Source organism: Geospiza fortis, unplaced genomic scaffold (genome assembly GCF_000277835.1).
Source record: "Geospiza fortis unplaced genomic scaffold, GeoFor_1.0 scaffold424, whole genome shotgun sequence".
NCBI classification, from domain to species: domain Eukaryota; kingdom Metazoa; phylum Chordata; class Aves; order Passeriformes; family Thraupidae; genus Geospiza; species Geospiza fortis.
The window spans coordinates 744,524-756,205 of record NW_005054354.1 but is presented as its reverse complement, the minus strand read 5'-3'; the positions used below and the strand labels follow the sequence as shown (position 1 = coordinate 756,205).

The 11,682-nt window shown below is 38.4% G+C and overlaps 1 protein-coding gene across 1 annotated transcript; it reads left to right on the top strand.

Annotated features, from left to right (window-relative positions):
- Positions 1–23: 23 nt before the first annotated feature.
- Positions 24–2,269, top strand: TPRKB (TP53RK binding protein). Its single transcript, XM_005423505.2, has 4 exons — positions 24–292; positions 737–859; positions 1,147–1,323; positions 2,149–2,269. The coding sequence occupies exons 1-4, from the start codon at positions 152–154 to the stop codon at positions 2,233–2,235; spliced, it is 528 nt and encodes a 175-aa protein (XP_005423562.1). The 5' UTR covers positions 24–151; the 3' UTR covers positions 2,236–2,269.
- The last annotated feature ends 9,413 nt before the right edge of the window (positions 2,270–11,682 follow it).

The following is an 11,682-nucleotide window of genomic DNA, read 5'->3' as shown; positions in this document are numbered from 1 at the left end:
GGGGAGGGGCGAGGGGCCGCACCCGGCCGGGCGGGAAGGGACGCGGGGCCGGGAACCGGGGGATTCCTGTGGGAAGCGCTGAGGCCCCGGTCTGAGCGGCGCCCTGTTGTCAGCGCAGTGTTTTCCACGGACGAGCTGCGATACCCTGTGGATGGAGCGAACGCACCGGCTGGAGCTGTTCCCTGAGCGCAGCGTCACGCTGCTCCTCTTCCAGCACGTGAAAAATGCCGCTGCTCTGCGGAAAAAAGCGATGGAGGGGTCCATTGAGGGAGCACTGATAAACCCTGCGATGGTGAGCGAGTGCGAGTGCCGCCCTGGCGGAGCGGGATGCCCGCGGCAGCTCACGGAGCCGGCCCGTGCTCTCGTCGCTGTCACACGAGCGGCTCTGCGCGTCCTCCGGGCCCTGCGCGAGTGCCTTCTGATTTCATTATTGTGCCCTACCGCGGAAAGGGTCGGCTCTGTTAAACAGAGCCTTGGCAAGATTGGCCAAAAACATTATGTTTTGATTAATTTCACATCCTGCTTGGTGGAGTTTAAATCTGCCTCATGTGCTAATTAATTCATGCTGTCTAAAATCTACTGTTTGGTGCCTTTATTCTCATTTAACCCATAAATAGTTTCAGAATCTAGTCTTTATTTGTTAGAATTAGGCTATCAAAATGAAGTGGTCGGGATTTTTTTCAGATTTCAAAAGACTAAGTTAATTCTGTGTAACTCTTCCTGTTGTGTTTTACAGATTGTAGATCCTTTTCAGATTCTTGTGGCAGCCAACAAAGCAGTGCATCTACAGAAGATAGGTAAAATGAAGACCAGAACACTCTATGCAGAAATTATTTTCAGCCTTTCACCAAGCAACAATGTAAGATTTATTGAACAAATTTCTTTTTTGCCAGAAAAGCTTGCTAAGATCCACACAGCCAAACTAAGTATATGTGTTCCTTTAACACTCTATATAGCTACTAATAGAAGTTTTTAATTCTTATTTTTAATATGCTGTTATGGTTTGTAGCTTGTCAGAATTCCATTAATGTAAAATGTCTGTCAATTTATACTCTTGGTGTATCTGACGCAGTAACTGAAAAGGTTCCTGATATGTAGCGAGAAAGTGACTCAAAATATTTTGGGGTTTTTTCTCTTTTTTTTCAGATTTCAGATGCATTTAAAAAGTTTGGCATTTCAGACAGCGACACAGCAGTACTCATTGTGCTGGTCGTGGATGGAGACAAGAATGTAAATCTGGCAGACATAACATCTCAGGTGGAAGGCCAGCAGGTTTCCCTTGATGAGCTCCCCCAGCTAACAGACACTGCCAAAGTTAAAAAGGTGTGTAGCCAAAAGAGAGGACTGACATGGAGAAAAGGGACAGTTTATTTAGTTGTCTGATTAAATATCAACAGAAATAACTAACTTAGAATCTGTATTTCTTTAGCACAACTGAAAACTTGTTTTAAGCGGTGATTATTGATTATTTCTTAGAATTTTTTAGTTGAAACAAATTTTAGTTGTCACACCCTAACATCACAAAGTTTGAGTCTTCAAATTATTAATGTTGTCAGGGAATAAGAGCATAAAGATACATTCCTGATTGCTGCCTACCATCCAAGAACTTTTGTTTCCTGTTTTTCAGGCAAATATTAATTTAATTAAAAATTTCAGTCTAGAGCATTTTCATAAGCTTAAGTACATAGATAGTCCCAGAAGGGGTGGTTAAAATAGGAACAGGTTAATTAGCTGTTAGGAGCTGTCTTGGGGCATTTATGCTCTTAACAGATTTCCATATGCTAAATAGGTATTTTGAAGCATATGTCTTCTATGTGATAAAATTCAAGTAACTTAAGTCATCTTTATCATGTCTGTCAAAGTACTGATAGAAGACATATTTCTAAAATTGGACAAATCATAGCACTTAACATATGGAGCTAAAAGTGCTGCTCTCATTCAGTTTCGTAGCTTTCCTTATTCTTGCAGTTTCAGAATTTGCCTCAGTCCAAATTTTGTCTTGCAGTCACAAGAAGATAGGAATTTCCAATATAAAAGTAGGGGAGAGGGGAATAATCTTTTCTTGTGTACATAGTTTTAGAAGGTATGTCATCAGTTTTTTTCCTCCTTATACATCTTTCCTGTTTTTCTTGGTTTTTTTTTCTGCAGATGTACAAAGTCACTCCACAGGAAGAAAAAATTGGCACCTTATTGGATAGTGTTGTTTGCAGAATGTCAACAAAAGATGTTTTGTGAAAAGGTGGAAATAAATTTCAGAGGAAGTGAAGTAGTACTGAGTAGTGTGATAACATCTGAGTTTTAACCAGGCTTGGACACAGGCTTGAACTGTGTTCTGAGCACAGACAGCATGCCAAGCAGAATTTGCCATTGACACTTTGGTCCTTTTTCTTGACAAGGGAGGGTTGGCAGTACTTTAAGCTGAACTTAAACAAAAGGCTTGGAAATTTGTACTTAATTTTGTCTATTGTCAAATGTTTTGGTAGTCCCAGAGAGAGTTCAAACATTGTAAATCATTTTTATTAACCATGCTCTGATTTGTTTCGGTTTGGCAACCTGATGGATGATACCCTTTTAAGAATACTATTGCCAGAAAAGACATCTTTACAGCCCAAGTATTTCTGATGGATTAGAAAGAGGAAATTTTCCATAAACAATCAGCAACATCTCCCTCTTTGTGCTCCTGGGATAGAGTTGCTGCCCACCCTTTGAGGACAGGAAGGGGCAGAGGGGTGCCATGCCAGCCAGTGGCAGTGTGGAGCAGGGGCACCAGAGATGTGTACAATGAAAAATAAGGTCAGTGTGGGTAATGTTGTGGTGGTGTCAGCGCCTGACAGTCTGATGTCATCCACTGCTGGCTTTAAAGGATAAAGAGTGGAGCTTTTGCTTCATAAAACTGGGTTATGCATGGTGGTGCTGAACTCACAGAGCCAGGTGACAGGTGCAGAATTCATAGACAAATTTGCACCATAGGTTGTATCCACTTAAATTGTCAATAGAGCTTACATAGTATTCTTAAAGGACGTAAAACTTGTGTTTTGAACCACTGCTGGGAAAGGCCATCAAAGGGAACTAGGAGGACTATTGATTTCCAGTAGTCACCAGGTGCAACAGCTGTGAATGTGTATCATTTAATCACATGCAAGCATCCTGTTTAACTACTGTCCTAATTAGGTAGAAATCCATACTGTTTGTTATTTTTATGCTGTATTGTTTTTCTAAGATTTGCATAAAACTATAGCTGTCTGCATTTTTTTTTCCTGATGTTTTCTGAGGTATTATGTTTTGTGTAATTAAAAGATCTTGGGAAGAGAATGCCTCACATTCTTACACATACATTTTGAAGGAGAGGTAGGTCTTAAGAGTTGATTACGGTAAACAGACCAGTGAACTGACATATAGACCTGGTTTTGTCTGTGTTTCTGTGTTTAATGCAGAAATGTGGTGCTTCAGTTTTGCATTTTGATTTCATTTAAGTCTTCCCTTAGTTAAAACACAGTAGTACAAATACTATCCTTTTCTTACCAACCAGACCAATGGCAAATTCAGTTACAAAGTACTAAGGAATGACAAGGTTTATCAAAGGATTAGGGGCAAATGGCTGTGCTGACATCTTGCTTTAAAGATGGCTTTACAGAATGCATCATCCTCTCTAAAGGGAAATGTGATGCAGTAGTAAAAAATGGAGCTTGGAAGGACTCGAGTCTTCAAAAGTCTGTCACATCAGCATGTGAGAATGACCATGGAAAATAAGAGACTTGTTTTCCTTTTCTGACAGTCTGGTTGGTACATGGAATATATCTTAAGGTTCACTGGCTGAACTACAATGTTTTTGTTAGTTTAAAATAACAGCAGACAGGCTTCCTTAAACCATTGCCTTTTTTGAACGCATGTAAAACATCTGTCCAGTCTGTTTAGTACAGGAGAAATAGTAATAAAATGATGACTGCATAAAGTTTTGACATACAAGTTCCAAACTTGGGTTCCCAGTTTCTACTGCTCCATCTATTTCATTGGTGTAGAAGCATTAAGTATCTCGTTACTGTTGACATAAGTTAAATTGTGATTTACTGTGAGACCCAAATGAGGTGTTTTCATGGGTGGATTTACAGGAAATTATTTTGGGAGCTGAAGTCTCCAGTGTCATTCAGGCAGGCAGATGATTTGAGTCTGTTTGTGTTGAAGACTATGTCCTGCAAGACCACAGGTTTTCTCTAGATGTGGTTGCATTATCCAAGTTAAATGAGTTATTTACAAAAACTGGTAATAAAAGTAGATTTTGTTCACCCTGCAAAGATACAGTTGTCTTTCTGAACACGTTAAAACTTACTTAATTTAGATCTCTAATGTTACTGTTAAATCAACTAAGGCTGTTTTCCAGGGAAGCAAAATTTTAAGAAAATTGTTTTTCAAAATATTTAATGTTCTGCAGCAGTCTCTTCTAAACTTTCATACCTCATCTCCTCTATCACAAGGTGAAAGAGGAAACTGTATTTTCAATACTGTATTTGGACCTCCAGTGCTTCAGAGGCAGGATTATTCCTGCAGAATTTAACAATTAAATGCTACATCCTGATATGTGGTCAATAGTTCTAGGTTTTTTTTTCCCTTGGTGGGGTGCATTTGGATTTTTGTGTTTGACTTCCAGCACCCTGAGGCCCACAGCCCTGATCACCAGGGGTTTTTGTGCTGCTGTCAGAATGTGTAGGTCCCTCTCCCATCTCATATCCTTCAAACATATATTGACAAGGGAGGGCCCATCCTTCTGTGTTCACTTGTAATGTTCACCCTACATGTTTTATGACTGGGTCCCTATGTTCTATGACAATGTATTTAATTTTCTAGTCATCTGTTTTCTTAAGTATTCCTTTGTGTGCTGTTCTCTGGGGACCATCACCAAAGCTCCCATGTTAAAGCAGGCTGAGGTGGTGTCTGTGCAGGTGGGGTAACGCTGGAGGAACAGCAACTCCACCTCACTGCCTGCTGAGAGCTGACACCGGTGTCTCTGGTGCTACACTGACCTTTCTTAACACTCCTGGAGCTCTTCTCAAAGACATTTCAGTTTATATACCCCTCCTGATTATGGATGGATACCAAAATGGGGTACACAATACTTTTAAGAATTGTTTTGTCTGCAAGTACTACCTAATTACAAATGTGTATCTGAGTCTGTAAAATGTCTAAATATCTTGCAGAGTTTTGGGGTGGTGGTTTTTTCTGGGTTTTTTTTTGGTTTGGTTTTTTTTTTGGGATACTGTGTATTAGTTTAGGCAATGCTAAAATTTGGGGTTTAAGCTGAGTTTAGGCTCCCAAGGCTTGGCCTATTGTCTCCAACAGTCACTGTCCCTCAGAGCTGCCAGTCCACTAACATGTGCTCATCAGCTGTAGACAAACCAACAGAGTTGAACAGAAGCTGCCAAATGGCTCTATGTTCAGAAAGCTTGCAGGTTGTCTGAGTGGGATTACTTCCTTGAAAATGTGGGAGTATGGAATGCCTCCATCAGTGATGGGCTGGTGTACGTAGGAGCTGGTGCTGCCATGAGATGTTAGTGAATTATGGAAAAGCAAGTGGTGGTTGCAGATAAATATATACACGGTGAAGACTGAGCCAGCTGGTTCTGTGACAAAAGATTCACAAAAGCAGCTTTTTCCATAATTTTATTCCTGAATTTACGAAGTCATTACCATAAGTTAAAGATAATGGATGCAAATCCCATATAAACTATTCAGCAATGGAGAAGAGAATTTGACTTTTTCAGTATTTTCCTTTGCCAGCATAATACCTGGGTTTGTTGATTATTTTTTCCTATGTTGTTGTGACACAGCAGATTATTTCCCTGCTTACAGTGTATGTTTTACCATGGATTGGGACAGGCAAATTTAGCAGAGGTAGAGACTCATAAAGTTCACAAATGGAAAGTTGGGGTGGATGTACAAAATATTGACCAATAAAAGAGAAGTTGAACTCTTCTTTCTAGAATATCATGCTTAAAGTTTCATATACATGCTGAGGGTAATATAAATGTGTACAGGTCAAAGAGGTCTCTGTTATTCACAAAATGATGTTCTGTACATGGCTTGTTAAATTGCTTCATAGATTCACTTCCACAAGCAGCAAGCACTTAAGCAGTTTCAAGAAATACGCTGAGACCATTTTTTGTACCTCTTGAGTATGGATAATTGACACAAACATTTCTTTAAATATTGACAAAGAAAGTTCCTATATTGCTGCTATAAGGATGAATCCTTTCTTGACCAGGCTCCCCAGAGTGCCCCTAGAAGGATCATGATGATCACTGTGTAAAGGGTGTGGACTGTAACAAGATCATCTCCATACTGGTGCTTGAACCCAGAGGTGCTGTTCCAGTTCTCACTTCTGTTTCCATTAGGTTTCTGTCTGTGAGCACGGAGAGAATGTATCCTGACATAATAAAAAGCAAGATTAAGGTTAAAATTATTCTTCTATATTAAGAGTTCAGTAGTGTTTGTAATTAAATCCAGAGTGTGCATTGAATCATTGACTAGATTTGGAAAAGAGCTCTTCAGATTGTCTGGAGCTAATAAAATAATTCCTATAATTGGAAATGCAAAACATTTACCAGCCATTTGGTATTTCTCTCCCACTGACAGGCACAGTGACAGGATATGGGCTTAGAGGAAAAACAATGTTCTTACTCCTCACTATTGATACAGATCATTGTATGAGAAAAAACATACCCTTTCATTTTGCAATATTATGAAAGAGGCAGGGTTCAAATAAAAAATTACAGTTTTCAAGCTTTAATGTACAGGAATAAGCACAGCATGTGATCTTCCCATCCTGTTCTGGCATGTTTTTCTATCTGTGCTTTTCAGAGGGGACTTGTGTCAAGGTTTTCATTAGGCAAAGATACCAGTCAGGAGTAACTATATAAAGCATATCTGCAGGATTCTCTGCAGTAACATTTGACATTGCTTTGTCACCTTTCCCAAAGGGTTTGAAACTAGAAGTATTCACCCATGGCAACAGACCTCCAGTTATTATCTTCACTGAAAATTGCCTGCTAAGCCCCTGTGCTAAGTCCTTGTTCCTGCTGCTTTTGCCTTTTTTTTTTTTTTAAGAGAAAAGAAATGTTTAATGTGCACAATTACATCTGGAGTGCCAAAAAGGGATTAACTAGCTTGTGATTTCATTTTCATTAAGAAGGGGGTCTGAGATTGATTAGAGGTATTGCAGGTCTGGTTCATACATGTTCCTGCTGTTACTGTGACAGAAGAGATTACCACAAATGTTAGCACAGATAGAGCTTATGAGTAAAAACAAACTTTAAACCACAAATTGCATACTTAGGCACACTTGGAAGAGAGCTGTCAAAACTGATTTGTTGAAACTCTAAGACTAGGAAATGCAATCTCCGAAAGGGAATTAATCCATAAAACAGAAGTTCTGCCATTGAGCCTTTACAGTAGGTAATTGCAGAATTAGACATTTAACATTTTTATCAGGACAATCTGTCATGTGTAGCTGAAAATCAAGTAACAGTTCATGATCATTTGGGAGCATCATGTGAAGACCATGAGAATAATATTCTGGCAATAGTTTGCTTTTCTGTTCCTACCTGAGGGGAATGCAGTATATGCAGCTTACCTTCTGCAAGCATTCATGGTGTCTGGCTGATTGAGTTCCCACTGCGTCAGATTTCTTCTTGCAGAGAGGGAAAAAGCTTATTTTATCCTCGTTTCCTTGCACAAAATGAGAAAATTTTCTCTCAGTGCCAACAAAAAGAATCTTCTTTCCAAGCCCACCACCTTGACCAACAGTAATCTCAGAACACTTCTTATGTGTCAATGAAAGCTCTTAAATTAATGGTTTCTGAAGCTGATTTTGACACAGTTCTTCAAGAAATTCCCTTGAGCAGTTCACAAGGCAAATTATGAGTAATCCCAGTGACTGGCTTCTTTTAGCCGCAGGGATGTCTTGTTATAAACAGTAGCTTGCTGCTGAAGTGTTGCCAAATTTATAACGACACAAGTAATGCACAGATGGAGGGTGGTGGTGATGAAAAATGCAGGACGAGCTGTAACAGAATTACTTTCTATTAGATCACAAGCTATTTTGGGGTAAAACTTAGTTCCTTTCTACAACTGCAATTTGGTTTAAATTGCCTTGAGTGAAATTTCAAGCCACAATCACTTATATGTGTGGTAATACTAAAATATTTTTTATGAAAAAAGCAGATGGCTTTTTAAAAAAAACTTTGACTTTTATAATATAATCACATTCAATAAGCAGTCAATAATATCACCACAAAAACCACATTTTGACATCCAGGGTTAGCAACAAAGTCACATACATCCTATTATTCCCTGACCACCTGGAGGCATTCATTACCAAGAGGCTGTGCCAATGCAGAGTTCCTCCCAAGCTGGGTGTTGCATGACCAGCTGGGTTAATGGTGGGTTTGGTATAACCAATTCAATGCCCCTGCAATGATCTGTAGGGCTTGTAAACAAACACATTTAAATTTGTAATTTATAAAGACAGACCAAAAACCTTCTTTCCCAAAACACTTTATTGCATCATCTTGAAAATAACTGTATTTCTCATTTAACTGTTACTTTCAGCTTATTGTCACATATAATTGCTATTAAGACAAATCTGAACTTGTAGTTCTGGTACATTTCTAAAAGCTTTTGCCTTTCCTTCACATTTTTCTTGGTTACAGCATTTAAGTTTTTATAAAAATAAAACTGGTTCCTTTTAGTTTTATCAAAACAACTAGTAATTTCCAAATATGTCCTGGAAGAATCACTTACACTTCAGAAAATTAAAACTGGGTTTGTTGACCCATGTGACTAAAACTGTGTCACTGGAACCAGTGAAGCTTGAAGCTACCAAGGACAAAGACTCATTCTTCATTATTAGTAATATATTAAATACAGAAAATATTACAATGACTTGGAGGAAGGAATCCAAACATCAGTAAAGAATTACTGACTCGAATCAGTTCTTGCTTTTTCAGACCTGATCCTGAGAATATAAGAAGTTACAACTCTTGGATTTGGGTTCTTAAATATTTTTCTTAAATAACAGATACATGGATAGATGCAACAATAAAAGGTGTATTCTGCTCCAGGGACACTCCAGCTACAAAGGCCTGCCAAGGGGAGCACAGCCCTGCCCCGAGACTGCTCCCTGCACACCTTTCTGCTGAGCAGCACCCATGTGCTTGGCACCTGAGCCTCAGCAACAGGCTCCTCTTACTGCTCTGCTTAGGGTTAGGCTCAAGCTTAGGGCTGAGGAAAGCACAAAGCCAAGAACTTCAGGGACATTGCAACTACAAACTGCAAATGGGAGCAATTCATGTCATCTCCCTACACTTGATGACAATAGCTTTATTTCAGAATTTTATTTTTGACTATTGAATTTCTTATCATTATAACCCTGCCCCAGTCTGTTTGTTTCACTTTTTTCTCTGACTTTTTTTCCTTTCAGGAAAGGAAATTCATTTCCTGAAAGGAAATGATATCTTGTGATTTCAAACTGTACCAATTCAGCAAGGTTTGGTCCATTTCCCTGTGCTTCATGTCATCCCATTACCTTATAATTTTTTCACTTTGGTTCAGAAATTTCAACAATGAGATCTTGAAAACAGAGAAGAAAGTGTAACAAACACTCTGGTAAGGAGATATGATATGATAAAATAAAATGCAATTAAAAAACAAAGGAAATTTGGGAATGCAGTGATTCCAGCCAAATCAATTGGGATGAAATGAGGTGCAGTGAGAAGAGCTAATAATTACCAAAATTAAATCTACTAAAGTCCCAGAATCCGGGAATGAAGTCAAACAAAAAGACAGGAGAAGAAATAGATGAAATGAAACACTTAAAGAAAAAAAACATTGCAACAAAGGGAAAACAATCAAATGGCATGGAATGACATTAAGTGCAGGGAAATAGACCACACTTTTCCAAATTGATTCTTTTTGAAATGTCAAGTTTTCCTTCGAGGAAATGAAGAATTGCATTTCCTTTGAGGAAGTGAAGAATTTCCTTTATGAAAATAAATTAAGTCTTGAAAAAAGTGAAACAATCAGAGTAGGTAAGAATTATCATGACGTGAATTTGAATGGAAAGAAATAAAAGAAACCAATAAATTGAAATTGTTACATCCATAACAGTAATTCAAGGAGCAATGAGGAAAACATCAAAGAGAAGAGGTAGAAAATTCTGATGTAAAAAGCTGGAAGACAGAAACTGTGACAATGAGGATTGGCCTATTTTACAAGCAACTAAGCTGGACAGTTCCCCATGACCACTGCCAGCCAGAAGGGACTCCCCAAGGGAGGGAGAAGTGTGAGGTGAGCATGTTCATACTCAGCAGAAACCTATTTGTCCCAGCCATTGACTGTGCATATTCTGCAATACATAGACACTTGCTATATACTCAAGTCACATACATACTGCTTCTGGGGCTCCATGAAAGGTAAAAAAATGACAAATGGTCAACTGGAGAAAGGATTAGAGAGTATCTTATCTATATGAAAATCTGCAGGTTATGATTAACTATTCTTATTCAGCTGATAAATTCCAGCTGGTTGATTTAGTCATCTAAAAATACTTAGAACAGAATACATCACTGGAACTCAATTTCTCATACCATGCATGCATGAAGAGAAAACCCTAAGCACTGCACAGCATTAAATGTCAGAAGAAATGTAAAGAGTGGTGTTTTCCTAGTGCTTTTTATGAACATGGTTCTACTTTTAAAATGATTCTAACAGTCAGGCTTGTGAAAGATGCATATTTTATGATTGGCTTTTCACAAATATTAAAATTAATATTATATGTGTTGTGTTAGAAAGTAATGCTGTATTAATTCTCTTAAGTAGTGTGTTAAATATAGTTTTAGGTTATAAAAAAATGTTAAAATAGAAACTATGCTATATAAGATGCTTTGTTTAAAAGAAAGGACTTGCAGTGAGATAGAAGCCACAGGACACATAAATCTTTCAGAGAAAAAGAATTTATTGCTCTCTTATCAGAAGAAATTAACTTCTTCCTGCCTCGAAGGTGCCATTAGGATTCAGAGGAATAAGTTGACAATGACCAGACAGAATCGTGTATTTGAATAGAATTTATGCATCATGTATGAAGTGTATGAATATGCAACAGGTTATTGTTTTTAAGGGTTAATCCTCTGTTAACGTGTGTCATTTTTCAGGCTTGTACTGCCCAGAAGAAGGTACCCGGACGTCCATAACTCTTTGGTTCTATTGCCTCATATTGTCCTAATTAAATTTGTCCAAATTATTATTATTCTAATTGTATTACTATTTTTATAACCATTTTATTACTATTAAACTTTTAAAAATTTTTAAAAACAAGTGATTGGCGTTTTTCACAGGCTGTTTTAATGGGACTGATAATTAATAGTTTGTAGCTGGGACTGACATCCATGGATCTTATTATTCCTTATGCCATTTTAGGATTAGATATAAATCCTCTTCACAGAAAGGGATATCACAGAATCTATTAGGCTGGAAAAGAGCTCTGAGTCCAACCTTTGAGCACCACCTTGACAACCAGACCTGGCACTGAGCGCCACATCCAGTCTTTCCTCAAACACCTCCGGGATGATGGCTCCACCACCGGCCCGGGCAGCCCATCCAATGTCTAGTCATGCTTGCTGTGATTAAATTCCT